At 43.7% G+C, this 27,990-nt stretch overlaps 1 protein-coding gene and 1 long non-coding RNA gene across 3 annotated transcripts; one reads left to right on the top strand and one right to left on the bottom strand.

Annotated features, from left to right (window-relative positions):
• Positions 1-11,759: 11,759 nt before the first annotated feature.
• LOC106602914 (uncharacterized) lies at positions 11,760-26,522 on the top strand. 2 transcript variants are annotated; one of them, XM_014195907.2, is made up of 6 exons: positions 11,760-12,458; positions 15,359-15,478; positions 18,604-18,756; positions 22,866-22,957; positions 23,155-23,275; positions 24,948-26,522. In XM_014195907.2, the coding sequence occupies exons 1-6, from the start codon at positions 11,895-11,897 to the stop codon at positions 25,284-25,286; spliced, it is 1,389 nt and encodes a 462-aa protein (XP_014051382.1). In that variant the 5' UTR covers positions 11,760-11,894; the 3' UTR covers positions 25,287-26,522. The 2 variants fall into 2 exon arrangements, with proteins under 2 accessions (XP_014051382.1, XP_014051383.1); XM_014195908.2 differs by lacking the exon at positions 18,604-18,756.
• LOC123742447 (uncharacterized) lies at positions 20,849-21,885 on the bottom strand. Its single transcript, XR_006769607.1, has 3 exons — positions 21,653-21,885; positions 21,222-21,290; positions 20,849-21,007 (listed from the first exon to the last, which is right to left on the bottom strand). It is a non-coding gene; the product is annotated as an uncharacterized lncRNA (long non-coding RNA).
• Positions 26,523-27,990: the final 1,468 nt, after the last annotated feature.

The raw sequence follows: 27,990 nt of genomic DNA, 5'->3' as shown, positions 1-27,990 counted from the left end.
GAGTTTAAATGTATTTGGCTAAGGTGTATGTAAACTACCGACTTCAACTGTATTAGCCCTTTTTTACATCAGCCGATGTCACAAAGTGCTGTACAGAAACCCAGCCTAAAACCCCAAACAGCAAGCAATGCAGGTGTAGAAGCACGGTGGCTAGGAAAAACTCACTAGAAAAGCCAGAACCTTGGAAGAAACCTAAAAAGGAACCAGGCTCTGAGGGGTGGCCAGTCCTCTTCTGGCTTTGCCGGGTGGAGATTATAACATGGCCAAGATGTTCAAATGTTCATAGATGACCAGCAGGGTCAAATAATAATAATCACAGTGGTTGTAGAGGGTGCAACAGGTCAGCACCTCAGGAGTAAATGTCAGTTGGCTTTTCATAGCTGATCATTCAGAGTATCTCTATTGCTCCTGCTGTCTCTACAGAGTTGAAAACAGCAGGTCGGGACTGGTAGAACGTCCGGTGAACAGGTCAGGATTCCATAGCCGCAGGCAGAACAGGCCAAGATGTTCAAACATTCACAGATCACCAGCAGGGTCAGATAATAATTATCAGTGGATGTAAATGTCAGTTGGCTTTTCATAGCCGATCATTCAGAGTTAGAGACAGCAGGTGCGGTAGAGAGAGAGAGTCCAAAACAGCAGGTCTGGGACAAGGTAGCACATCCAGTGAACAAGTCAGGGTTCCATAGCCGCAGGCAGAACAGTTGAAACTGGAGCAGCAGCATGACCAGGTGGACTAGGGACAGCAAGGAGTCATCAGGCCAGACAGTCCTGAGTCATGGTCCTAAGGCTCAGGTCCTCCAAGAAAAGAGAGAGAGAAGGAGAGAGAGAAAAACAGAAAAAGAGAGAAAGACAGAATTAGAGGGAGCATACTTAAATTTACACAGGACACTGGATGAGACAGGAGAAATACTCCAGATATAACAGACTGACCCTAGCCCCCCGACACATAAACTATTGCAGCATAAATACTGGAGGCTGAGACAGGAGGGGTTGGGAGACACTGTGGCCCTGTCTGACGATACCACCGGACAGGGCCAAACAGGCAGGATATAACCCCACCCACTTTGCCAAAGCACAGCCCCCACACCACTAGAGGGATATCTTCAACCACCAACCTACTACCCTGAGACAAGGCCGAGTATAGCTCACAAAGATCACGGCACAAACCCGAGGGGGGCGCCAACCCGGACAGGAAGATCACGTCAGTGACTCAACCCACTCAAGTGACGCACCCCTCCTAGGGACAGCATGAAAGAGCACCAGTAAGCCAGTGACTCAGCCCCGTAATAGGGTTAGGGGCAGAGAATCCCAGTGGAGAGAGGGGAACCAGCCAGGCAGAGACAGCAAGGGTGGTTCGTCGCTCCAGTGCCTTTCCGTTCACCTTCACACACCTGGGCCAGACTACACTCAATCATAGGACCTACTGAAGAGATGAGTCTTCAATTAAGACTTAAAGATCGAGACCGAGTCTGCGTCTCTCACATGGATAGGCAGTGAGAGACGCTTATTTCAGTGAAAGCTTACAAATCTGTTTGTGCACAAATCTGCATTTCTCATAATCCATCCACCTGAAAGGTGTGGCATATCAAGAAGCTGATTAAATAGCAATATCATTACACAGGTGCACCTTGTGCTGGGCACAATAAAAGGCCACTCTAAAATGTACAGTTTTGTCACACAGCACAATGCCACAGATGTCTCAAGTTTTGACAGATTGTGTAATTGGCATGCTGACTGCAGGAATGTCCACCAGAGCTGTTGCCAGAGAATTGAATGTTCATTTCTCTAACATAACAATGCTAATTTAGAGAATTTGGCAGTATGTCCAATCAGCCTCACAATCGCACACCACGTGTAACAATGCCAACCCAGGATTTCCCCATCCGGCTTCTTTGCCTGCAGGATCGTCTGAGACCAGCCACCTGGACAGCTGATGAAAACTGTGGGTTGCACAACCTAATACATTTTGCACAACCTGTCAGAAACTGTCTCAGAGAAGCTAATCTGCATGCTCGTCATCCTTACCAGGGTCTTAACCTAACTGCAGTTCGACATTGTAACCAACTTCAGTAGGAAAATGCTCACCTTCGATGGCCACTGGCACGCTGATGAAGTGTGCTATTCACGGATGAATCCAGGTTTCAACTGTACCGGGAAGATGGCGTTGTGTGTGCGAGCGGTTTGCAGATTTCAACGTTGTGAACTGAGTGCCCCAATGGTGGCGGTAGGGTTATGGTATGGCCAGGCATAAGCTACGGACAACGAACACAACTGCATCTTATCGATGGCAATTTGAATGCATGGAGATACCGTGACGAGATCCTGAGGCCCATTGTTGCGCCATTCATCTGCTGTCATCACCTCATGTTTGAGCATGATAATGCACAGCCCCATGTCTCAAGGATCTGTACACAATTCCTGGAAGCTGAAAATGTCCCAATTATTTCATGGCCTGCATACTCATCAGATATGTCACCCATTGAGCATGTTTGGGATGCTCTGGATCAACGTATTCGACAGCGTGTTCCAGTTCCAGCCAATATCCAGCAACTTCGCACAGCCATTGAAGAGGAGTGGGACAACATTCCACTGGCCACAATCAACAGCCTGATCAACTCTATGCAAAGGAGATGTGTCGCGATGCATGAGTCAAATGGTGGTCACAACAGATAGTGACTGGTTTTCTGATCCACAGCCCTACCTTTTTTTTAAGGTATCTGTGACCAACAGATGCGTATCTGTATTCCTGATCATGTAAAATCCATAGATTAGGGTATAATGAATTCATTTCAATTGACTGATTTCCTTATACTGTATGATGTGTAACTCAGCAAAATCGGCCCATATTCCTTGAATGGACAACGAGTGAGAGTGTCACGTCCTGACCAGTAAAGGGTCATTTGTCATTGTAGTATGGTCAGGGCGTGGCAGGGGGTGTTGTTTTTGTGTGTTTTGGGGTTGGTTTATTTAGAGGGGATTTGTTCTAGTTTTCATTTTCTATGTTCGTTTTCTATGTGTGGCCGAGTATGGTTTCCAATCAGAGGCAGGTGTCTTTCGTTGTCTCTGATTGGAAGCCATACTTAGGCAGCCCTTTTTTCCTTTGGGTTTGTGGGTGGTTGTTTTCTGTATAGCCTGTGTGCCTTACGGAACTGTTTCGTCGTTTGTTTATTTTGTTTGAGTGTTCTCTCTAAATAAAGAGGGAAGATGAGCACTATACCAGCTGCGCCTTTGTCTGTCCCTTACGACGCCTATGACAGAGAGACATTGGGAAGTTGATAGCTAGTTAATGTTCAGCTAACCAATGAACAGATTTTAGCCATCTTGCCATTGCCTGCATTGACGTTGTTGCCACGTGAGTAGGACAATAAGAGTCGAGAGAGGGAAACGTTGTTGGATGAAATCGAACCGAGTTTATGGACTGTAAACTGAGGACAATTTACATTTACGTTGTGGAATAGGAGATGCAGATTACTCAGAAGTAAAAGGAAAGAGCCATCACACTTTGCGGAGCAAACTGATTGAGGATTACTGTGAGAAGGAGGATTTAATGGAATCAGAGGATGAGGGAATGTCTTGGCTTCTTCAACTGAAAGACAAAATCAAAGGAATATCGGACTCGGAGGATGCTGCGAAAAGTCTGCCTACAAGTCCCAGCCAGTCGGCACCAACCACGCAAGTGGAAGGCGAACCCAACAGAGAGACAGGAGGAAGATGAGGAGTTATCAGCAGGGAAAAACACACAACACTCTACACACTAAGGGAAATCTTGAGGACACGTTATGCATAGAAGGACGGTACTGAACTGTATCACAAGTTGACTAAGGCAACACAAGAGCCGGTAGAGTCTGCCTTGGACTTCCAAGTCTTCAACCTGAGACAGAAAGTGTTATCAGCCTCAGCTCGTGCCCAATCAGGACTGAAATATGGCACAGAGTTAGTCAAGGGCCAATGCCTGCAGGCGATTGTTACTAGATTAACAAATGATAACGTCAGGGCAGAGATGAGAGTGCATCTCCAGAATATGAACTGTTGCTTGAGAAAATGCAAATTGCCCAGGGCAATGAAAGCAAACGCATGCAAAAGGCCAGGATTTCACATAAGTTCACACCCACACGAGTGAATGCAGTACAGAGTAAGGATAACTGGAATAGTGGAGAGGAATGTGCACAGGCAAAGCCCCCACAGGCCACAGTCCGAAAACAAAAGAAATACAATCCCCTCCTGGGTAAAATTGATGCGAGCAATGAAGCAATCAAAGAACTGACCTGTCAGGTAGAATCATTAGCACAGACAGTGCAGGGCTGGGGTGACAATTCAGTTAGGAATTGCTCCAACAGGAAACCAAGTACAACCAACAGAGAGAAAAGAAAATGCAAAAGTTGTAATGAGACTGGTCAACAGACTTGCCAGCATTGCTACAAATGTGGCAGTGATAGCCATTGGGCAGTAGGATGTAGGATCAGGGGCAAGGCACAGCCATCGGGAACTGCGTTGAGGTCACAACCATGGAATGGGGAGTGACCTCTGATACATCTAGTTCCATCCAGTGTTGCAGCGGATGCAGTGCAAAGGGAGAGAACCTCAGAGTTTAAGTTGTGTTCATTGTGTCATAAAGCTATTATGTTCCAAAGTGTGCCAACAGCAGCATGGAAACCACACCAACCTACATGTAAGACTGCCCGCAAAATGAAAGACCACTACTCACCTTGTCGCATGAGACAGAGAGAGTGGGGGCCAACTACTCCAGCTACCCCAGGACATTGTAATATAGCACAGATGCAAGCACTATGGGACACAGGGGCTCAGGTATCTATCATAAGTGAGGAATGGTGAAGACAAGCACTATGGGACACAGGGGCTCAATATCCATCATAAGTGAGGAATGGACAAGACAAGCACTATGGGACACAGGGGCTCAATATCCATCATAAGTGAGGAATGGTGAAGACGAGCACTATGGGACACAGGGGCTCAGGTATCCATCATAAGTGAGGAATGGCGAAGACAAGCGCTATGGGACACAGGGGCTCAAGTGTCCATCATAAGTGAGGAATGGAGAAGATGGCATTTGCTCACACACAAATTAGCCCACTGGCAGAAATCATTGGCAATACAAAGAAACTGGATCTGAGGGCAGCCACTGGCACTGAAATTCCCTTTCTGGGTTGGATGTTCTAGTTTGCTTGACCCCAAAGCTGATGTCATTGCATGCCAGTAATTCAGGGTTCCTATATTTGTCACAAATGAAAGACTGGAGAAACCAATCATTGAGTTTAATATAATTGAATAAATAGTAAAAACAAAAAGTAACAATGAGCTGATGCTAAGAAATACACTTAAGCTAGGACAGGGCAAGGCAAAGACCCTACTCAATCTGCTACAGCACTCAAGAGTACACGGAGGAATGCTTGCTTACAGCAGGCAGACGTGACATTGTCATTCCAGGTGGACAAACAAAATATATTTGTCCCTGTATCCCAAGAGAGGCCCCTTCAATGATGAAATGGTGTTATTTGAACCGGACGCGAGAGTGATCTGGGGCCTGACCTACAAAGTCAGGTTGTGAAAACATCAAAACACCCATCTCAAAAAGTTGACATTGCAGTAGTGAATACTACCAAACATGACATTACCTTACCAAGACAAACAATGCTAGGGACATTACAGAGTGGTAGCCTATAACCCTGTCCCTGTGCCCAGTGGAGAAAATGTTACTGTAGCACAGGTTCATGACAGATCCCCACCGGAGCCTGGACCTAACACCGGTCACACAGAGTGGTGGGACCCAGCTGTAGATTTACAGCACTTGAGCCAAGAACAACAAGAACTAGTCAAACAGATGCTCAGAGAGGAATCAGCCATTTTTGCCAAAGATGACATGTACATCGGGGCATCCCATACCCCGTATTCACAAAATACTTGATGGTTTGGGAGGAAACTCATGGTTAACAGATCAAGGAAAGGCATACCACCAAGGCTTTGTGTGTCCAGAAAATACATTGCCTTCAGCACGCCTTGAGCCTTATATGAATGGAACAGAATTCCTTATCAAACAGTCCCTCTGCCTTCCAACAAAGCATGGAGGAAAGTTTAGAGGGTATAAGCGAATCCGTATACAATATTTGAATGATGTGCTTATTTTTAGTCAGTCAAATGAACAACATGTGGAAGATGTAAAATCAAATCAAATTTTATTGGTCACATACACATGGTTAGCAGATGTTAATGTGAGTGTAGCGAAATGCTTGTGCTTCTAGTTCCGACCATGCAGTAATATCTAACAAGTAATTTAACAATTTCACAACAACTAACTTTTACACACACGTATAAAGGAATGAATAAGAATATGTACATATAAATATATGGATGAGCGATGGCCGAACGGCATAGGCAAGATGCAGTAGATGGTATAGAGTACAGTATATACATATGAGATGAGTAATGTAGGGTATGTAAACATTATATAAAGTGGCATTGTTTAAAGTGACTAGTGATACATTTATTACATCCAATTTTTAATGATTGAAGTGGCTAGAGATTTGAGTCAGTATGTTGGCAGCAGCCACTCAATGTTAGTGATGGCTGTTTAACAGTCTGATGGCTTTGAGATAGAAGCTGTTTTTCAGTCTCTCGGTCCCAGCTTTGATGCACCTGTACTGACCTCGCCTTCTGGATGATAGCGGGGTGAACAGGCAGTGGCTCGGGTGGTTGTTGTCCTTGATGATCTTTTTGGCCTTCCTGTGACATCGGGTGGTGTAGGTGTCCTGGAGGGCAGGTAGTTTGCCCCCGGTGATGCGTGCAGACCTCACTACCCTCTGGAGAGCCTTACGGTTGTGGGCGGAGCCGTTGCCGTACCAGGCGGCGATACAGCCCGACAGGATGCTCTCGATTGTGCATCTGTAAAAGTTTGTGAGTGTTTTTGGTGACAAGCCAAATTTCTTCAGCCTCCTGAGGTTGAAGAGGCGCTGCTGGGCCTTCTTCACCATGCTGTCTGTGTGGGTGGACCATTTCAGTTTGTCCGTGATGTGTATGCCGAGGAACTTAAAACTTTCCACCTTCTCCACTACTGTCCCGTCGATGTGGATAGGGGGGTGCTCCCTCTGCTGTTTCCTGAAGCCCACGATCATCTCCTTTGTTTTGTTGACGTTGAGTGTGAGGTTATTTTCCTGACACCACACTCCGAGGGCCCTCACCTCCTCCCTGTAGGCCGTCTCGTCGTTGTTGGTAATCAAGCCTACCACTGTCTGCAAACTTGATGATTGAGTTGGAGGCATGCATGGCCACGCAGTCATGGGTGAACAGGGAGTACAGGAGAGGGCTGAGAATGCACTCTTGTGGGGCCCCAGTGTTGAGGATCAGCGGGGTGGAGATGTTGTTTCCTACCCTCACCACCTGGGGGCGACCCGTCAGAAAGCCCAGGACCCAGTTGCCCAGGGTCTTGAGCTTAATGACGAGTTTGGAGGGTACTATGGTGTTAAATGCTGAGCTGTAATCGATGAACAGCATTCTTACATAGGTATTCCTCTTGTCCAGATGGGTTAGGGCAGTGTGCAGTGTGATTGCGATTGCTTTGTCTGTGGACCCATTGGGGCAGTAAGCAAATTGGAGTGAGTCTAGGGTGTCAGGTAGGGTGGAGGTGATATGATCCTTGACTAGTCTCTCAAAGCACTTCATGATGACGGAAGTGAGTGCTACGGGGCGATAGTCGTTTAGCTCAGTTACCTTAGCTTTCTTGGGAACAGGAACAATGGTGGCCCTCTTGAAGCATGTAGGAACAGCAGACTGTGATAGGGATTGATTGAATATGTCCATAAACACACCAGCCAGCTGGTCTGCGCACGCTCTCAGGGCGCGGCTAGGGATGCCGTCTGGGCCGGCAGCCTTGCGAGGGTTAAAACGTTTAAATGTTTTACTCACGTTGGCTGCAGTGAAGGAGAGCCCGCAGGTTTTGGTAGCGGGCCGTGTCGGTGGCACTGTATTGTCCTCAAAGCAAGCAAAGAATTTGTTTAGTTTTTCTGGGAGCAAGACATCGGGGTCTTCGACGGGGCTGGTTTTCTTTTTGTAGTCCGTGATTGACTGTAGACCCTGCCACATACCTCTCGTGTCTGAGCCAATGAATTGTGACTCTACTTTGTCTCTATACTGACGCTTAGCTTGTTTGATTGCCTTGCGAAGGGAATAGCTACACTGTTTGTATTCGGTCATGTTTCCGGTCGCCTTACCCTGATTAAAAGCAGTGGTTAGCGCTTTCAGTTTTGCGCGAATGCTGCCATCAATCCACAGTTTCTGGTTGGGGAAGGTTTTAATAGTCGCCGTGGGTACAACATCAACGATGCACTTGCTAATAAACTCGCTCACCGAATCAGCATATACATCAATGTTGTTGTTCGATGCTATCCGGAACATATCCCAGTCCATGTGATCGAAGCAATCTTGAAGCGTGGAATCAGATTGGCCGGTACAGCGTTGAACAGACCTGAGCACGGGCGTTTCCTGTTTTAGTTTCTGTCTATAGGCTGGGAGCAACAAAATGGAGTCGTGGTCAGATTTGCCAAAAGGAGGGCGAGGGAGGGCTTTGTATGCGTCGCGGAAGTTAGAGTAACAATGATCCAGAATTTTGCCAGCCCGGGTCGCGCATTCGATATGCTGATATAATTTAGGGAGCCTTGTTTTCAGATTAGCCTTGTTAAAATCCCCAGATACAATAAATGCAGCCTCAGGATATATGGTTTCCAGTTTACAAAGAGTCTTATGATGTTCTTTCAGGGCCGTCGAGGTGTCTGCTTGGGGGGGTTATATACACGACTGTGATTATAATTGAAGAGAATTCTCTTGGTAGATAATGTGGTCGGCATTTGATTGTAAGGAATTCTAGGTCAGGTGAACAAAAGGACTTGAGTTCCTGTATGTTGTTATGATCACACCATGACTCGTTAATCATAAGACATACACCCCCGCCCTTCTTCTTTCCAGAGAGATGTTCGTTTCTGTCGTCGCGATGCGTGAAGAAACCAGGTGGCTGTACCGACTCTGTTAACGTATCCCGACTGAGCCATGTTTCCGTGAAACAGAGAATGTTACACTCTCTGATGTCTCTCTGGAAAGCAACCCTTGCTCGGATTTTGTCTACCTTGTTGTCAAGAGACTGGACATTGGCGAGTAGTATACTCGGGAGCAGTGGGTGATGTCCGTCAGGTACTCAGGCAGCAAAATAAATGGGGTATTAAACTCTGATAAGTGTGACCTATTCAAGATTGAGGTCAGTTATTTCTGAAAAATAATTTCTTCTGAGGGTTACAGAATGGACGTTAAAGAAATTGTAGTCATGCAAGATCTGGTAAACAGGCCACCAACAAACGTGAGAGAGCTGAGGAAACTACTGAGGTTTCTAGGGTACTACAGGGATTATGTACTGAACTTCAGCATCCGGGAAGAGAAGGACCAAGATAGCTATGCAGTTGGGACAGGCTCCACCCCACCAGAAGGTTATATGGGATGATACTCACCAGAGAGCATTAGAGTGTGTTGACTAATCCACCTGTGCTTACTTACCCAGATTTATAGGACCATTTTATCCTGCATGTTGATGCCTCTGAAGAGGGATTGGGAGGTGTGTAATACCAACGACAAAGTGGCAAACTGAGAGTCATTGGATATGTCTCCTCACCCTGACACAAGCAGAGAGAAACTATCACCTTCACTCGGGGAAACTGGAATTCTTGTCCCTCAAATGGGCAGTGACTGAGCGGTTCCGAGATTACCTATTTTATGCTCCCTCTGTGACACTGTGCAGTGATAATAACCCCTTGACATATGTACTAACTACAGCAAGACTGAATGCCACCGGTAATCGCTGGGTGGCGGAGCTGTCTGACTTCAATCTCACACTGAAGTATCGTCCTGGAAAGGTAAACACTGACGCAGACTTTCTGTCACGTTCTCCTTTGCATGCTGAACATTACACGGAAGAATGCACAGAGAAACAATCACCTGATACGGTGAAAGCAACACTCAATAATGTTCAGGCACAACAGCATGATTGTGTAACTGGGATATCTGCAGTCATGCTAAGGCCATCAGTGCAAGAGGAGCTGTCAAGGTGGGGGGGGGGGGGCAGTTACAGACCGACTGTCTCATGCATGCTCAGTCAAAGGTAAAGTTAAAAGATGCAGCTGTATCCAGAATCTTGGAACTAAAAAGGCTAAGCCAAAACCAACAGAATGTCATCAAGAGTCATGTGAAGTCTCACCAGAGGGATTATTACAAGGGAAAACAGCAGAATGGACACAAATTGTGGTCCCAAGACCATACAGAACACTAATTTACAAGTACTTACACACTGAAATGGCCCATCTAGGAGCAGAAAGAGTACTGAACTAGAATGCTTTTATTGGCCGCGCATGCAACATGACATTGAATACTTTATCACCAAAGTGTGTAAGTGTATCAAACAAAATAAACCCAGTGTAATAACTAGGGCCCCAATTGACTATGTGCAACATTCTCACTGCACCTAACATTACTAAACCTTAGACATACGAGTTACCACACCCAGTCTCAGGGAGGGTTAACAATGGAAATTCCCCTGGTATCTACTGAGTTAGGTAAATCAGATTTAAGTTGGCTTGCACCTTATTTGTGGAACAATCTTCCAAAAAATTCTTACATTTCATGTTCTGGTGCCTCTACGGCAATTCAGAAAGCTGACTGAGGACCTTATTACTGATGAATGTGTTTGTTTTTTATGATCGTGTTTTTCTTTCTGCTTGCATTTTGTATTTATATTTTTGATGCGTGTATTTTCTGTAATTTATGTAATACAGGGCTCATTGGTAAAAGAGACCTTGGTCTCAGTATGACTCCCTGATAAAATAAAGGTTAAATAAAATAAATAAATCCATCTTGTTTACTCTCTGTGGAGTGAATGGCTGCTGAGGGGTTTTCTGGTTTCATTGTGAGACAGAGTGGGTTACTGGGACGGAACAAATGAGAATAATGTCACAGAGCATTGCTGTATACACACTGGGCATTCTTCCACAGGGGCTAAACAGATCCCACATTCTTTGCCTCCTTCCACTGTGTCAAAATGACTATTTATCAGGAGTATCAGTGAGAAAGTGGTGCTTCTGCATTCCTAGTTGGACACACATTAGGGAAGTGATGTAGTCATGCTGGGTTTGCACTTCTCCTTATTCTTCTCCTTTCAACAGATTTTACCATGTCCAAAGAAAGTCAGTCTGTACTGAAACAGATTTTTATCTGAGACTGATTTTATCTCTAATCCACTCCCTAATGTTTTTCACTCTCTTTTTCTCTGTCCCCCTCTTTTGTTATTTCTGTCCCTCCCCCTCTCTTGACTCTTCTCTCTCACACACACACTTTCTTCTCCTCCCTCTGTAATGGGTATTTGTGTAGCACAATGTTGCTTTAAGATAATAGGCCAGTATAAACAGGTAGATGTTGTACTTGATGTCTGTAATCTGTGTCTGATTGTGTTATGAAATCAAAGGGCCACTTCCCTCAAGCCTTGACATGTTGACATATCCGTATCCAGGCTACACCTTCACTGTGGCAATAGAAACAGAAGTTGAAGGAAAGTAAGGTGAGGGTGCAGCCTTTTCTGACATCACCCAATTACATCATCACACATAAGATGTTTTTGTCCTATTCATGTCCCTCAATGTTCAGGAAAAACAAGTTGTTAGACATTCTGTGTGTCCCCCCCCTCTTTTTCTCTCTTCCTCTTTTTTCTCACTCTGTCATATGCTCTTCTCACTGGCAGTCTGTTTTTGATGTCCGAGTGAGATTGTGAGCTCCTCTTCCATTCTTTCTCTATAAATCTCCTCTCTTGTTGGTTTGCTGTTTGGTGGTGGTGACCCCTGTGTTAGACCATGGGAGACCCTATAGCTTTTTCCGTCCTAAACGAGAGACTGAGACCAAGGTTCACTGCCATGGAACGCCTCTGCTACTCCCTGGACACACTGGAAGATGGACCACAGCGGCCTGGCACGGTCAGTGGTGGTTCAACCACACGGTCTACAATACTGAGGGATGTATCACAAACACAGGAAGATTCAAGCTCGACCACTACCAAACCAGAGCAGGAGGATGTGGTAACAGAAGGGTTGACTTCCCTGACTGAAGAGGGGGACATCGGTCCTGAACCGTTGACCATGTCTAAGATCAATGATTGTTCAAAGCTGTTTCTGACAATAGAAGATGCTCGTCCTGATGGGTCTGGTGAGCTGACCGTGGTCAGGGACAGTTTGACCGTAGCGAATGACGGTCCAGATGGTTTGACCGTGGTCATTGAGGGAGACGGAGACGGTTCTGATGCGGTCAGTGAAGATAGGAGCACTTCCAGGCGGAGCTACATCGATGGAATGTTACCGGACCTCATCAGGAGTGGACGACCGCTCAACAGACGCAGAACACTAGGACCAGTCTCAGACACGGTGAGAGTGAGAGAGAGAGAGAGAGAGAGAAAGAGAGAGTGAGCAAGAGAACAAAAAGGAGAGATTATGTTTGTGTGTGCTGTGAGGCCAGAAATGTGCATTCAGTTTCATTTGATGCAGTAAATGTTATGGTATTAAAATGTCTTGCACCAGAACATATCTTGCGCTAGAATACAATTCACCTCGTTCAGTACTAGTGTGCAATACTGTGTGATACGGTGCTATATAATGCTATCAGCTCATGGAGACTTGATTTGTGGCTGTGTATGGTTGCTAAAGGAGATTTGTGGGAATATTGTTGTCTCTCTTTGAGCCTTTATCAAATCCAAATCAAATCAAAATATATTACTCACATGCGCCAAATACAACAGGTGTAGTGAAATGCTTACTTACAAGCCCTTAACCAGCAATGCAGTTTTAAGAAAAATACCCCACAAAAATAAGAGCAGCAGTAAAATAACAATAGCGAGGCTATATACAGCGTGTACCGGTACATAGTCAATGTGCAGGGGCACCGGTTAGTCAAGGTAATTGCAGTAATATGTACATGTAGGTAGAGTTATTAAAGTGACTATGCATAGATAATAACAGAGAGTAGCAGCAGCGTAAATGAGGGAGGGGGGGGGGGGGGGCAATGCAAACAGTCTGGGTAGCCATTTGATTAGATGTTCAGGAGTCTTATGGCTTGGGGGTAGAAGCTGTTTAGAAGCCTCTTGGACCTAGACTTGGCGCTCCGGTTCCGCTTGCTGTGTGGTAGCAGAGGGAACGGTCTATGACTAGGGTGGCTGGAGTCTTTGACAATATTCAGGGCCCTCCTCCGACACTGCCTGGTATAGAGGTCCTGAATGGCAGGTAGCTTGGCCCCAGTAAATGTACTGGGCCGTACGCACCACCCTCTGTCGTGCCTTGCAGTCGGAGGCCGAGCAGTTACCATACCAGGCAGTGATGCAACCCGTCAGGAGTGAGGGGCCTGGTGTGTGTGCATGCATATATACAGTACCAATCAAAAGTTTGGACTTTTCAACGGGTTTTTTTAAACTATTTTTTACATTGTAGAATAATAGTGAAGACATCAAAACTATGGAAAAAGACATGGAATCATGGAATAACCAAAAAAGTGTTAAACAAATCACACTCTTGGCATTCTCTCAACCAGCTTCATGAGGAATGCTTTTGCAACAGTCTTGAAGGAGTTCCCACATATACTGAGCACCTGTTGGCTGCTTTTCCTTCACTCTGCGGTTCAAATCATCCCAAACCATCTTAATTTGGTTGAGGTCGTGTGATGGTGGAGGCCAGGTCATCTGATGCAGCACTCCATCACCCTCCTTCTTGGTCAAATAGCCCTTACACAGCCTGGAGGTGTGGTGGGTCATTGTCCTGCTGAAAAACAAATGATAGTCCCACTTAGCACAAACCAAATGGGATGGTGTATCCATGCAGAATCCTTTGGTAACCATGCTGGTTAACTGTGCCTTGAATTCTAAACAAACCACAGACAGTGTCACCAGCAAAGCACCCCGACACCATCACACCTCCTCCTCCATGCTTCACGGTGGGAACCACACATGCTGAGATCATCCGTTCATCTACTCTGAGTCTCACAAAGACATGACGGTTGGAACCAAAAATCTCAAATTTGGACGCATCAGACCAAAGGACAGATTTCCACCAGTCTAATGTCCATTGCTTGTGTTTCATGGCCCATTCAAGTTTATTCTTCTTATTGGTGTCCTTCAGTAGTGGTTTCTTTGCAGCAATCCGCCATGTTGTCCTGACTCACGCAGCCTCCTTGGAACAGTTGATGTTGAGATGTGTCTGTTACTTAAACTCTGTGAAGCATTTATTTGGGCTGCAATTTCTGAGGCTGGAAACTCTAATGAACTGCAGCAGAGGTAACTCTGGGTCTTCCTTTCCTGTGGCGGTTGTTATGAGAGCCAGTTTCATCATAGCGCTTGATGGGTCTTGTGACTGCACTCGAAGAAACGTTTTCCGCATTGACTGACCTTCATGTCTTGAAGTAATGATATACTGTCATTTCTCTTTGCTTATTTGAGCTGTTCTTGCCGTAATATGGCCTTAATCTTATACCAAATAAGGCTATCTTCTGTATACCACCCCTACCTCGTCACAACACAACTGATTGGCTCAAACGCATTAAGAAGGAGAGGAATTCCACAAATTAACTTTTAACAAGGCAGACCTGTTAATTGAAATGCATTCCAAGTGGCAACCTCATAAAGCTGGTTGATAGAATGCCGAGAGTGTGCAAAGCTGTCATCAAGGCAAAGGGTGGCTACTTTGAAGAATCTCAAATATAAAATATATTTTGCTTTGTTTAACACTTTTTTTGGTTACTACATGATTCCATATGTGTTATTTCATAGTTTTGATGTCTTTACTATTATTATACAATGTAGAAAATTGTAAAAATGAAGAAAAACCCTGGAAGGAGTGTGTCCAACCTTTGACTGGTACTGTATGTGTCTTTGCAAATGTGTGTGTGTGTGTGTGTGTGTGTGTGTGTGTGTGTGTGTGTGTGTGTGTGTGTGTGTGTGTGTGTGTGTGTGTGTGTGTGTGTGTGTGATGAGCTGTTATACAACAGGATTTCTCAATCTCTGATATTTCAGAAATCTGGATTAGCAGGAATCTGGATTAGCAGGGTTTCTTTTTACCACTGTGTCCGAGATTTTTTAAGAGAAAGGTTGTGTACATGTGCATGTGTGTGTCTGTGTGCATATGTGCATTGTTGAAGGTAGTGCCTCGGGAGGTGGTTTGTGTATATGTCTGTGTGTTTGCATGTAACGCTGTGTCTGTGAATGTCTAGTTGAAGTGAAAAGGGAAATTCTTTAGGAAGTTGATTAATGTGCTACTTTACAAATGTGTTTCTGTGTGTTTAGTTGAAGGAGGTACGTCGGGAGGTGGAGCTATCTCGGAGGCGCAGTCTGAAGCTGAAGGCTCAGGTGGACAAACTACAGGAGAACAGAGAGGGACCGGGATGGAGTCAACACAGAGCGAAGGTAACGAGCACACACACACGCACACACATTTCAAATACAGTCAAGCATTCAGAGCATTCAAGCAGAACCAGATATTTCAAAGGTAATATTTAAGGCATAAGGCCTGGTCATACAATCATTGAAACAAAAACAGTGTTATATATAGAGGTTGAATAACAACAAGACGCACACAACAATAGGGCTTGAATGGATGATGCTGATAACTGTATGGGAAAGGAGTATGTCTTACTGCACACAAGGAATGAATCATTTTGGTTTCTGTGGAGCACATCACCTTTAGAAGTCTGTGTGTATGTTGAACTTTCTTCCCCTCTTTCAATCAAATTTCAATCAAATGTATTTATAAAGCCCTTCTTACATCAGCTGATGTCACAAAGTGCTGTACAGAAACCCAGCCTAAAACCCCAAACAGCAAGCAATGCAGGTGTAGAAGCACGGTGGCTAGGAAAAACTCCCTAGAAAGGCCAGAACCTGGGAAGAAACCTAGAGAGGAACCAGGCTATGAGGGGTGGCCAGTCCTCTTCTGGCTGTGCCGGTGGAGATTATAACAGAACATGGCCAAGATGTTAAAATGTTCATAGATGACCAGCAGGGTCAAATAATAATAATCACAGTGGTTGTAGAGGGTGCAACAGGTCAGCACCTCAGGAGTAAATGTCAGCTTTTCATAGTTGATCATTCGGAGTATCTCTATCACTCCTGCTGTCTCTAGAGAGTTGAAAACAGCAGGTGTGGGACAGGTAGCACGTCCGGTGAACAGGTCAGGATTCCATAGCCGCAGGCAGAACAGTTGAAACTGGAGCAGCAGCACGACCAGGTGGACTTGGGACAGCAAGGAGTCATCAGGCCAGGTAGTCCTGAGGCATGGTCCTAGGGCTCAGGTCCTCTGAGAGAGAGAAAGAAAGAAAGAAAGAAAGAAAGAAAGAAAGAAAGAAAGAAAGAAAGAAAGAAAGAAAGAAAGAAAGAAAGAAAGAAAGAAAGAAAGAAAGAGAGAATTAGAGAGAGCATACTTACATTCACACAGGACTCCGGATAAGACAGGAGAAATACTCCAGATATAACAGACTGACCCTAGCCCCCCGACACAAACTATTGCAGCATAAATTCTGGAGGCTGAGACAGGAGGGGTCGGTAGACACTGTGGCCCGTCCGACGATACCGCTGGACAGGGCCAAGCAGGCAGGATATAACCCCACCCACTTTTCCAAAGCACAGCCCCCGCACCACTAGAGGGATATCTCCAACCACCAACTTACCATCCTGAGACAAGGCCGAGCATAGCCCACAAAGATCTCCCCCACGGCCCAACCCAAGGGGAGGCGCCAACCCGGACAGGAAGTTCACGTCAGTGACTCAACCCACTCAAGTGACACACACCTTTTTTTATTTTTTTATTTAACCTTTATTTAACCAAGTAGGCCAGTTGAGAACAAGTTCTCATTTACAACTGTGACCTGGCCAAGATAAAGCAAAGCAGTGCGACAATAAACAACAACACAGAGTTACAGGTTGGATAAACAAAAATACAGTCAATAACACAATAGAAAAATCTATATACAATGTGTGCAAATGGACCTCCCTTATCTTACCTCATTTGCACACACTGTATATAGACTTTTTCTTCTGTATTATTGACTGTATGTTTATTTATTCCATGTGTAACTCTATGTTATTGTATGTGTCGAACTGCTTTGCTTTATTCTTGGCCAGGTCGCAGTTGTAAATGAGAACTTGTTCTCAACTAGCCTAGCTGGTTAAATAAAGGTGAAATAAAAAAAAATATATAAAAAAAACCATCACCAAGAGGTAAAATATAGAGTGAAAACAACAGTGGACATAAAATCATTTATAGCATGGCTTTTGATGATCCTTGGTTGGGGTCTGAGCAGATTATTTGTTGCGATTGAAAAGTAATAAAATGGTGGTCCGATAGTCCAGGATTATGAGGAAAAACATTAAGATCCACCACATTTATTCCACGGGACAAAACTAGGTCCAGAGTATGACTGTGGCAGTGAGTAGGTCCAGAGACATGTTGGATAAAACTCACTGAGTCGATGATGGCTCTGAAAGCCTTTTGGAGTGGGTCTGTGGACTTTTCCATGTGAATATTAAAGTCACCAAAAATGTGAATATTATCTGCCATGACTACAAGGTCCAATAGGAATTCAGGGAACTCAGTGAGGAACGCTGTATATGGCCCAGGAGGCCTGTAAACAGTAGCTATAAAAAGTGATTGAGAAGGCTGCATAGATTTCATGACTAGAAGCTCAAAAGACGAAAACGTCTGTTTTTTTTTGTAAATTGATATTTGCTATCGTAAATGTTAGCAACACCTCCACCTTTGCGAGATGCGCGGGGGATATGGTCACTAGTGTAACCAGGAGGAGAGGCCTCATTTAACACAGTAAATTCATTAGGCTTAAGCCATGTTTCAGTCAGGCCAAACACATCAAGATTATGATCAGTGATTAGTTAATTGACTATAACTGCCTTGGAAGTGAGGGATCTAACATTAAGTAGCCCTATTTTGAGATGTGAGATATCACAATCTCTTTCAATAATGGCAGGAATGGAGGAGGTCTTTATTCCAGTGAGATTGCTAAAGCGAACACCGCCATGTTTAGTTTTGCCCAACCTAGGTCGAGGCAGAGACACGGTCTCAATGGGGATAGCTGAGCTGACTACACTGACTGTGCTAGTGGCAGACTCCACTAAGCTGGCAGGCTGGCAAACAGCCTGCTGCCTGGCCTGCACTCTATCTCATTGTGAAGCTAGTGGAGTTAGAGCGCTTTCTATGTTCGTAGATAAGATGAGAGCATCCCTCCAGCTAGGATGGAGTCCGTCACTCCTCAACAGGCCAGGCTTGGTCCTGTTTGTGGGTGAGTCCCAGAAAGAGGGCCAATTATCTACAAATTCTGTCTTTTGGGAGGGGCAGAAAAAAGTTTGCAACCAGCAATTGAGTTGTGAGACTCTGCTGTAGAGCTCATCACTCCCCCTAACTGGGAGGGGGCCAGAGACAATTACTCAATGCCGACACATCTTTCTAGCTGACCCCTCTCTCTCTCCTCCCTCTCTCTACCCCCCACCCCTTCCTCCCTCACTACCCCTATCTCTCTCTGCAGGTTACAGAGGAGGTTCACTCCATTCTGAGGTTGTTGCTTCCTTTGACAGAGTCCAGCCCAGTAGAACCCTCTGGTCAGGAGAACAGTCTGGATACAGCACTGGTTCTGCTGCAGAACGTAGCACGCAAACTAGCATTGAACCACACAGCACAGGTGAGCCAAAACTAGCACTGAGCCACACAGCACAGGGTGAGTCTAAACTAGCTCACAAGTCTCAGCCACACAGTACAGGTGAGCTCACACTATATTTTGAGGAGTTGCTACCTGATTGTCAAAACAAGAACATTTATTTAAGTTTTTGGGTTCCAAAATATTTCCTCCAATTTGTTCTTAGTGAATGTGACCCAGGCTTATGACACAGTCTTGCACTCATACAGTCATACCTCTCAGGGGAGTTTAAATCGCATCAGAATATATCAGCAAACAATTTAGGCAGAAGAACCATCGATACCAAGAAACCAGTGGTGGCTCCTCAGAGGAAGGGGAGGACCGTCCTCCTCAGTGAATTTCATAAAAATGGTAAAACATTTAAAAAGTTATCCTTTTTAGATAAAGCTATATTAAATATGTTCACGTCACCAAATAATTGATAAAAACACACTGTTTTGCAATGAAGGTCTACAGTAGCCTCAACAGCACTCTGTAGGGTAGCACCATGGTGTATCCAGAGGACAGCTAGCTTCCATCCTCCTCTGGGTACATTGACTTCAATACAAAACCAATGAAGGCTTGTGGTTCTCACCCTCTTCTATAGACTTACACAGTTATTATTACATCTTCCAGAGTATGTCCTCCAACCTATCAAATAACATTTTATTTGGAATACAACAGGTGTAGACCTTACATTGAAATGCTTACTTACAAGCGCTTAACCAACAATACACTTTTAAGAAAATACCTAAAAAACTAAAAGTATGAGAGCTCTTGCAGCATAAACTGACATGTTGTCCACCCAATCGAAGGATCAGAGAATAAATATACTGTAGTACTGAAAGCATAAGCTACAGCTATCTAGGACAGCATTGCATAAAATGTGGTGAGTAGTTGACTCAAAGAGATAGAAAGACAACAGTTTTGAACAAATTCATTTCTTAAAAAATAAAGGAGAAGTAATAGAGAGTCATTTTGTTTCAGTTTTACAAATGCAGCTTGCTAGTTAAACCTACTCAATGAGGGATGCTACGTTAACTAGCTGGCTATGACTAGCCTACACATCACTGGAACTCTTCCAAGTCAAAGTAAACTTCTGGTTTTATGAATTTATGGCCACCGGGGCTTGTTATGCCAAATAATGTTACCCAGCCAAATAGTATCCCCCTCTGATTTACAATGGGATTCGATAAACTATTATTGTCTGTTGCTATATCAACAGTGTGATGACCTAATGATTAGACGTTTGCAGATCATTACAGCCTAAAAGACGTTCTTTTCATCATCGCTATGCTAACAAGGCTGATTTCCGCGATTTCCGCGATTTCGCTGTTTAAACAAGTTATATTTAGCCAAAAAATGACAAACTTATTTTGGGTACCTTCCTAACATAATAACACAAAGTCCATGTCTTAAACATTGCTAAGTTTCGGAAATGGCAAAGAAAACGTAATCTACTTGACACATTAAAGTGTTTCTTTGGGACAGTTGTGTCATTAATTAATTTTCACAGATTTGTTGTGCACTCATGGCAATCATAGACTAAAATACTGAATTCTGGTGTGTGGAATGTAGAGGAGGTGGTTGCTGTGTGGGTGGGAGGTTCTGCCTGTCACTTGTTCTCAACAGGCAGCCAGTCTCAGAAGGGGGACTTGAAGAGGGAGACTGCAAAGTCCAGGCAATGCTGCTCTCTTTGTTCTGAGTGTTTGCAGTGCTAGTGTTTTTAGTTAGTCTGTGAAATCTCACATATTATGTGCCCAGTATGATAGAGCAAGAAAACCTTCTTAGCAAATAATGACAACAACAGTAGCTGTAGATGATGTAATGAAAAAGGACACTTATCGATCATGTGCCATGGTGAAAAAACTTTGATGGGCTTCAACTCCGGCGCCACAGTCTTTGCTCTCTCAAACTTCTGGCAGGCTAGACAGGGTACTGACCTTTAAGCAAAAAGTCACAAATTGAAACATTGTGTGCTCTCTGATATGACATTCATTGAAATCCTAATAATTTCTGATATAATAGAATGTGATTGATGAACAAAAGGTTATTTCACTTGCCCAGCTGTCCACCTCCTTGACAATTCCCCGTCAGAAGAAGCATAGGTTGATTTTGGCAATCATGCGTTTCACTCTGAAATGCCACCACGCATCTCGGTCAGCACGGTCAGAGTGGCCTCCTTCTCCTCCTTAGTAAAAATCACCCTCCCGTGTGGCTGGCCATCCTTCCCCCGTAGGTAGGTAGATATGATTACCTAACAAGTTTGAAGAGAAGAGTTGTTGAAATACTCAAGTCTAAGTACATTTGCACTGCTGTCTTTCTCTCTCTGTCTTCCATTCTCTTCCCACCTCTCTCTCCCTCTTTCATTCTTTATTTCTCACCCCCCCACTAGTTAACGTTAGATGGAATATGGTTGTCCATACGAAATCCGTCCAGTTATCTAATAGAAGTTAACTGCTTAATGTTACCCTGAATTGTGAATTTCTCTGCATGTTGCGCCTCTTGTCGAGATCAGTGCTGTCTTCATAGTACTTTGCCTGGTTGGAAAGATAAAAGAAAATCTCCTCGAGGGATGCCATTGAAATGCAACTACATACAAACAAAAAGCTGCAATAACAGTTACAGTAGCTTGCTAGCTAGCTAGACATTTTAGTCATTTAGCAGACGCTCTTATCCAGAGCGACTTACAGTAGTGAATGCATACATTTCATATATTTTTTCTCCATACTAGCTAATGTTAGCTAAATAAAACTGCCTGGCTAGCTAGCTGGCTACTGTAGCTGGCTAGCTGACTAGGCAGGCTGAGGTATGTAAGTACAGTAGTTAGCAACGTCAATCTAAAAACAGCTTAAAATATGTATTCCTATATAACAATATTTACTTATATAAAGACAAATACATGGTAAACAAAGTGTTTTCTTTCCAGACGTTTCGGTCCTCTGAAGCAGCAGGTTGTCACCGTCAAAAACACCATCCTTGGAGAACTATTCTGAGCTAATAATTTTGTTCGGACTGAGCGAGCGTTTATGCAGTGAAATAGAACTAGAACTGCCCGGATCCTCCTTCCTTCGCGACCACTACAAGGTAAAATAGAGCCAAGCAACCAGCATAGCAGTGGACACTTGGTTCATTACGTAATCCGGTGAAAATGTTTCAAGTTCTAGTAACAGCCCTAGCAACAGAAGCTTGAACTTATCGAATTCTATTGTGACGCAAAGGGGGACACAATTTGGCCCGCGGACACTATTTGGCATGACAGTGTTACTGCTAAACTGCTTACTGATTATAGACTGTAACGTTACTACATGATTGTAGTGGGTTTATTAACACGTTAGTTATATTAGCTATGTTGACTATGACGTTACTTTAGCTAATATGGTAACAACGATATAGGCTGTGTGTAGCGGTTATTATATGATTTGGCTTGGAAAGTTTTTTTTACCTGGTCACATAGAGCTGATGTGTTGTCCATTGAAGTCCACAAATGAAGGGAAAAGGTGAGAGGAGTAGAGCTCATAGATGTGAGAATGAATACAATGGGGCTCCTATGAAAGTGAGCTGTGTTTACGTGTGATCAGGGGTGTATTCATTTCGCCGATTCTGTTGAAAAACGTTTCTTAAACAAAAGCAAACAGAATGAAACAGGGATAAACATAGCTGCATCTGCACTCGTTTGCAACTGTTGGAATAATTATTATACCCTAGATAGATGCAGGCAAGAGTGTGCAAGGTAGTCCTGAATGTGTCACTGTCTGTCCATGTGTCACTTCAAATGTTTCTCTCGACCTGTGTGAATCTACATTGTAAACTTTTTTTCATAGGCTAGGTTGCAGCAACCTCATGATGGGTATAGGGAAAATTTGAGTATCATGTAGTAGCCTAAACCTATCAATGTTATATTGAACTGGGTGAATGGAATATGAGTGACAGTCATCACATTTGCTGTAATAGAAATAAGGCCATGCTCAAGAAATGAATGAATTGTCCTCCATCGTCTTAAAAGGCACCGACCTCCACTGCAAGAAACACAATTTTATCTCAATGACCGTATGAATGTCAATTAAACAAACTTCCTTTCTTTCCCTACCACTCTTTCCTTTTGGTTTACCAAGGATTCCAAGTCTGGGGGTCGTAGAGAAAATGATGTGGATGACAGTGCTGTTCTACAACAGGCACTACAGGACAGAGACGATGCCATGGAGAAGTGAGTATACACATACACACGAATGTGCATGCATGCAGACACACATGGCTCACACACTTAACACACACGCACGCACACACCACACACCACACACCACACACCACTGTCAATACTGCTCGTCTAAAAGAGGGATCTGCATCTTTCCAGTAGAAGAATGAGACGTTGATGTTTTTTTTCTTCCACTTCCTGTTGTACAGGAAGAAGGCCATGGAGGCGGAGCTTCTCCGCAGTAAGACAGAGATGATGTTACTTAACAACCAGCTGCTGGAGGCCGTGCAGAAAAGACTGGAGCTCGCTTTGGAAGTAGAGGACTGGAAGGTACTGAGAGAGAGAGAGAGTGGGAGGGAGGGAAAGGGAGAGGGAGGTACTGAGAGAGAGAGAGTGATGAGGGAATGGGAAGGGAAGGTACTGAGAGATGGAGGGAAGGGAGAAGGAGGGGGGGAAGAAGGTACTGAGAGAAATGGAGGGAGAGAGGGAGGGAGATGGACGAGGGAAGAGGGAAAGAATGAGTGAGGAGGGGAGAGAGGGAGGCGAAGGACGAGAGGAGGAAGGGAAGGGAGAGAGCAGAAGAGCCAGAGAGGGGATGGAGTTCTGGGTATCGTACTGTAGATAGAGTGGATATACTGTAGAGTGAAGAGGAAAGATGAGAGAGATAGTTGAAAGAAAAAGGTGAAAGAGCGCTTGAGTAATGTGAGCAGAGAGAGCATATATAGAGAGAGAGTAGAGAGAGAGTTACAGTCTATGGGAAGGAAAAAAGGGATATGTCTGAGACATACAGTACATACAGTACGAACATGTTACTGTGGAAAACAAGCTCTGACTAATCAGGGGACAATAGCAAATTACCCATGGTTTAACACCAGTGTTGGGGAGTGGTGAACTACATTTAGTTAAAAAAGTAATTTCATACCATTTTGTAATTCTAATATTAGTGTTTTCAGTAGTTAATAACTTTTTTGCCATGTAGTGGTGTAGCTAAATACTGGAACTAGACACAACTTTTTTTTTGCAAAAATAAAATATGGGTGAACTAGGCAAGAATGTCCTTTCTCTTTTGACATCTCACTTGAAACACTTTTTGTGTGCCTATTTCTCACTTTTTGAGTTCAGTAGGCTAAATTTCACATTCTGTTAACATCTGACTTCTTTCAGTGTGAAGTAATTAATGGGTAGCTTGGTAAATACTGTATATTTTCAGAGTAGCTTCCCCAACACCCAACACACACACACACACACACACACACACACACACACACACACACACACACACACACACACACACACACACACACACACACACACACACACACACACACACACACACACACAATGAGGGGAGCGGCTGCGTCAACAACCCTCCGACTCTACTCCATCCCTTCTTCAGTCGGGAGTTGCACATATGTGTCAGGGCAGCAGCAGCACAAGTTGTTTAGACTCTCGCCAACCAGCCATATATCATGAGTTAGATGATTATGAATATTATATTATGAAGTTATTATTTAAGAATTCAAGAGCATTGAAGATAAAGCATCTGTCCCTGTGCACGGCCCTGCATGGGTATGAAATACACATACATTATTTACACGGTATAGTGCATCCAGTCGGTACATATCACCAGCTGGTGTCCTAGCATGATATTGTAGTAATAGAGCCTGGGGCCTCAGGGGCCATCTGGTGAGAGACCAGCTCACTCTAGTGGTGCAATAGAACATTATATTATATTACCCTCTTGGGGACAGTAGACCACTGATCTAGCAACAGCGGTCTTATTCTTTCTAATGATCATAACCACTTATGAATTAGGGAACAGAGCTGATTCTAGGTCAGAATGAACTAAAAAGACAAGTAGTCAGAATATATACCAAGTTGTACCAAGTTTGGTGTTTAAGGGGTAGAAGTTGCAGCGTTGGGCAAAAAAAGATTAACAATATAAATACAATTGCAATACTGGAATACCATGATGAGATGAATAAAAACATCCCTTTATCAGGACGATATCCAGATGATCCTCCAGCAACAGCTCCAGAGTCAGCAACAACAGGCAGCAGAACAAGCCCAGAGGAAGCCGTCCCGTTTGGGGCTGCTGAGGAGGACCAACAGACCCCCCCTCCAGAGGCCAGCCTCTACCCCATTGACCTACACCACTGGACAGGTTCCCGTTAGTACTCCCTCTCCCACCCCCCAATGTACCCCTGTCACCTGGAGGAACAGGCTGAAAAGGGGGAAGGTGGGTCGTCATAGTGGCCAGGATGCAGAGCAGGCATTGCAGGCATCGCGGCCGTCGAGCGGCAGCAGACTGGAGGAGGGTTTTCATACCATAGACTTATAATAACACATCATACACAAAATCATATGCATTTAAGGGAGGGATACAACTCATATCTATGTACTGTATTTACTGGTAGCTACTTTATCAATCTTTCCAACTGTGGATTCTTACTAGGAGAGATACATTGAGCTGATAGTTAGATACACAGTCACAAGCAGATTAATTCTCCAATCTGCTAGTACTGTGCATCGCTCTGATCTGTTTGGCTTTAGGAAAATATTTTTCAGAGTATTCTGTCTATTGGTGCCTGGATACTACATTTGGGTTGGAGATTTTCCCTCCAACTGTAGGCATACATTTTCTACTGTAATGACAAGCAGTCATGTTGACTGTAACACGTGTCTCTGATTAAAGGGGCAATCCTTAGTTGCTAGGGCAACATACATTTTTGAACTTAGAAATTAATGATATCTACCCATTGATTCTTGAAGAATCTAACATATAAATGCATATAAATGCCTAATGAGCTTAGTTCAACTGTCATACTCCATCAGAACCCAAAATATAAGCTTGTTTTACTCCAATGTTTGTAGACAACATAAATGTAAACAAACAGGGCCAATTGCAACCACTGATGGCCACTAGATTATCGCCAGCCGATCTCTCGTTAAACCATCAATACATGCTAAAAATGTATGTTGCTGTAGGAAATAAGGATTGCCCCTTTAATCAGACTAAGAGATTGGAGAATGAATCTGCTTGTGACTGTGTATCTAACCAGAGGGCGAAATTGAGAAGTGGCACCACAGGTTCAAAAGTGGTGTGGCACTGGTCAGGTAAAACTCTGGGTCCTATTTGTAGGCGATGATAAAATATTATTATTATAGATAGCTTCCCTTTTCATCTGTTCTATGAATAGGGCTGGGGTTTTTCTTGTCAGGACATGTGAATTGGAAACACTCCTGGCCTAAGGTGAATCAAACCCTTTCAAACTCCTACAAACCTTGTTATTGTTCATTCTGAAGCCTTTATGTACGGCAGAGTTACATTTAGCACTATACACAGTATAATTTGTAACAAGGCAGGGTTACATTTAATATTATACACAGTAGAATTTGTAACAATGTTTTTTTTTATGTGTAAGTCATAAAACCACTAACCTTGTGTCATTGTCCTGGTCTCCATCTGGGCCACCAGAAGTTGGATCCCTGCTTCTCACTGTAGGAACTGATTGCCTGTAAAATCCATATTGTCAATCATTAAATCAACTATTTTAAACATTTTTATTGAAAATAATATTCCCCTTTTCATGAAGTAGATGTTATTGACAGTCACTCATTCTATTGCACTCAATTCTAACCAAACCTGCGTTATCAGTTCATATCAGTAGGTGTCACTATGCACGAAAAGACTGACACCATGATGGCTGACTGTCTCTGTATTTGTGAAAGCTATGGTGGTGCTAGAATCCATCAATTCTATTTTTCTCCATAAGCCATCCAACTGTTCTGTTGGACAAATGTGTTATATTGTCTCTGTAGACTACTCTGTGGCGTAATTTCTAGGGTTTTTACTTTTAAGAAAATATATAAATATATTTCATTAATCACCAGCTGTGGAAATAGGATAATATACTAACATTACTGGACTAACAAACTGGCTGGCTGACTAACAGTTTCAGTAACTTCAGTATCCCTTGGCCTTGGGTAGCAACAGCAGATCGTTTCATCTTCTTTATCCTGTGCCAAACACATTTATTCAGTTAGTTTAAATTATTAGCCATTGGCTGCATGATTGCATCAACCAAGCTAGCTAATGATGTTAGCTAGCTAGCTAGATAGGCTACTGAAGCTAATGTTAGTAAGGAGTTGCGGGGACGGCAAATAAAACTAAAATATATATTTTATTTTTAAAGGAACCAAGTCCAGCTTTCAACTTACTCTTGAATGTTGCAATAGTAGAATGCATAAGGTGCAATTTCAAAATTGGGTAGTGCATCCTCAGTTGTCCTGTTGTCATGTCAGTCCTTGCACACGTAAAGGCTCTGCTTGGTCAATCTGATGTCTGCAGTGGCTGTACAGCATTTAATACAATGTGGCCTCTGCAGAAGTCAGAGCATTCATACTTCTTGCGCTTCGGGAAGCAGAGCAGAGCGGAGAGTAGCGTACGCATCCAATACAATAGGTGGCAGCATAGACGATCAATGTACAATTCAGCAGAACATTTATGAATATCTGTACAAGAAGAGGATAGGGATGATACAATACAAACAACACAACATTGCAAAATGGCAACATATGATAAAGAGACACGTATGAAGAGGAGGAATATTTGCTGTGTCTTACAGTGAGGGAAAAAAGTATTTGATCCCCTGCTGATTTTGTACGTTTGCCCACTGACAAAGAAATGATCAGTCTATAATTTTAATGGTAGGTTTATTTGAACAGTGAGAGACAGAATAACAACAAAGAAATCCAGAAAAACGCATGTCAAAAATGTTATAAATTGATTTGCATTTTAATGAGGGAAATAAGTATTTGACCCCCTCTCAATCAGAAAGATTTCTGGCTCCCAGATGTCTTTTATACAGGTAATGAGCTGAGATTAGGAGCACACTCTTAGCCTATGAATGAAAGTTTACAATGTAGGTACAGGTCCCTCGGGTGTAACTGCTAAACTGCTTGCTAACTGTACATTGTACATACAGTACAGTGTACAGTTAGCAAGCAGTTTAGCAGTTACACCGCCGGGCACCAGTGGCAAT

This window comes from Salmo salar, chromosome ssa04, assembly GCF_905237065.1.
Source record: "Salmo salar chromosome ssa04, Ssal_v3.1, whole genome shotgun sequence".
NCBI lineage: Eukaryota > Metazoa > Chordata > Actinopteri > Salmoniformes > Salmonidae > Salmo > Salmo salar.
This window is presented reverse-complemented; position numbering and strand designations above follow the sequence as displayed.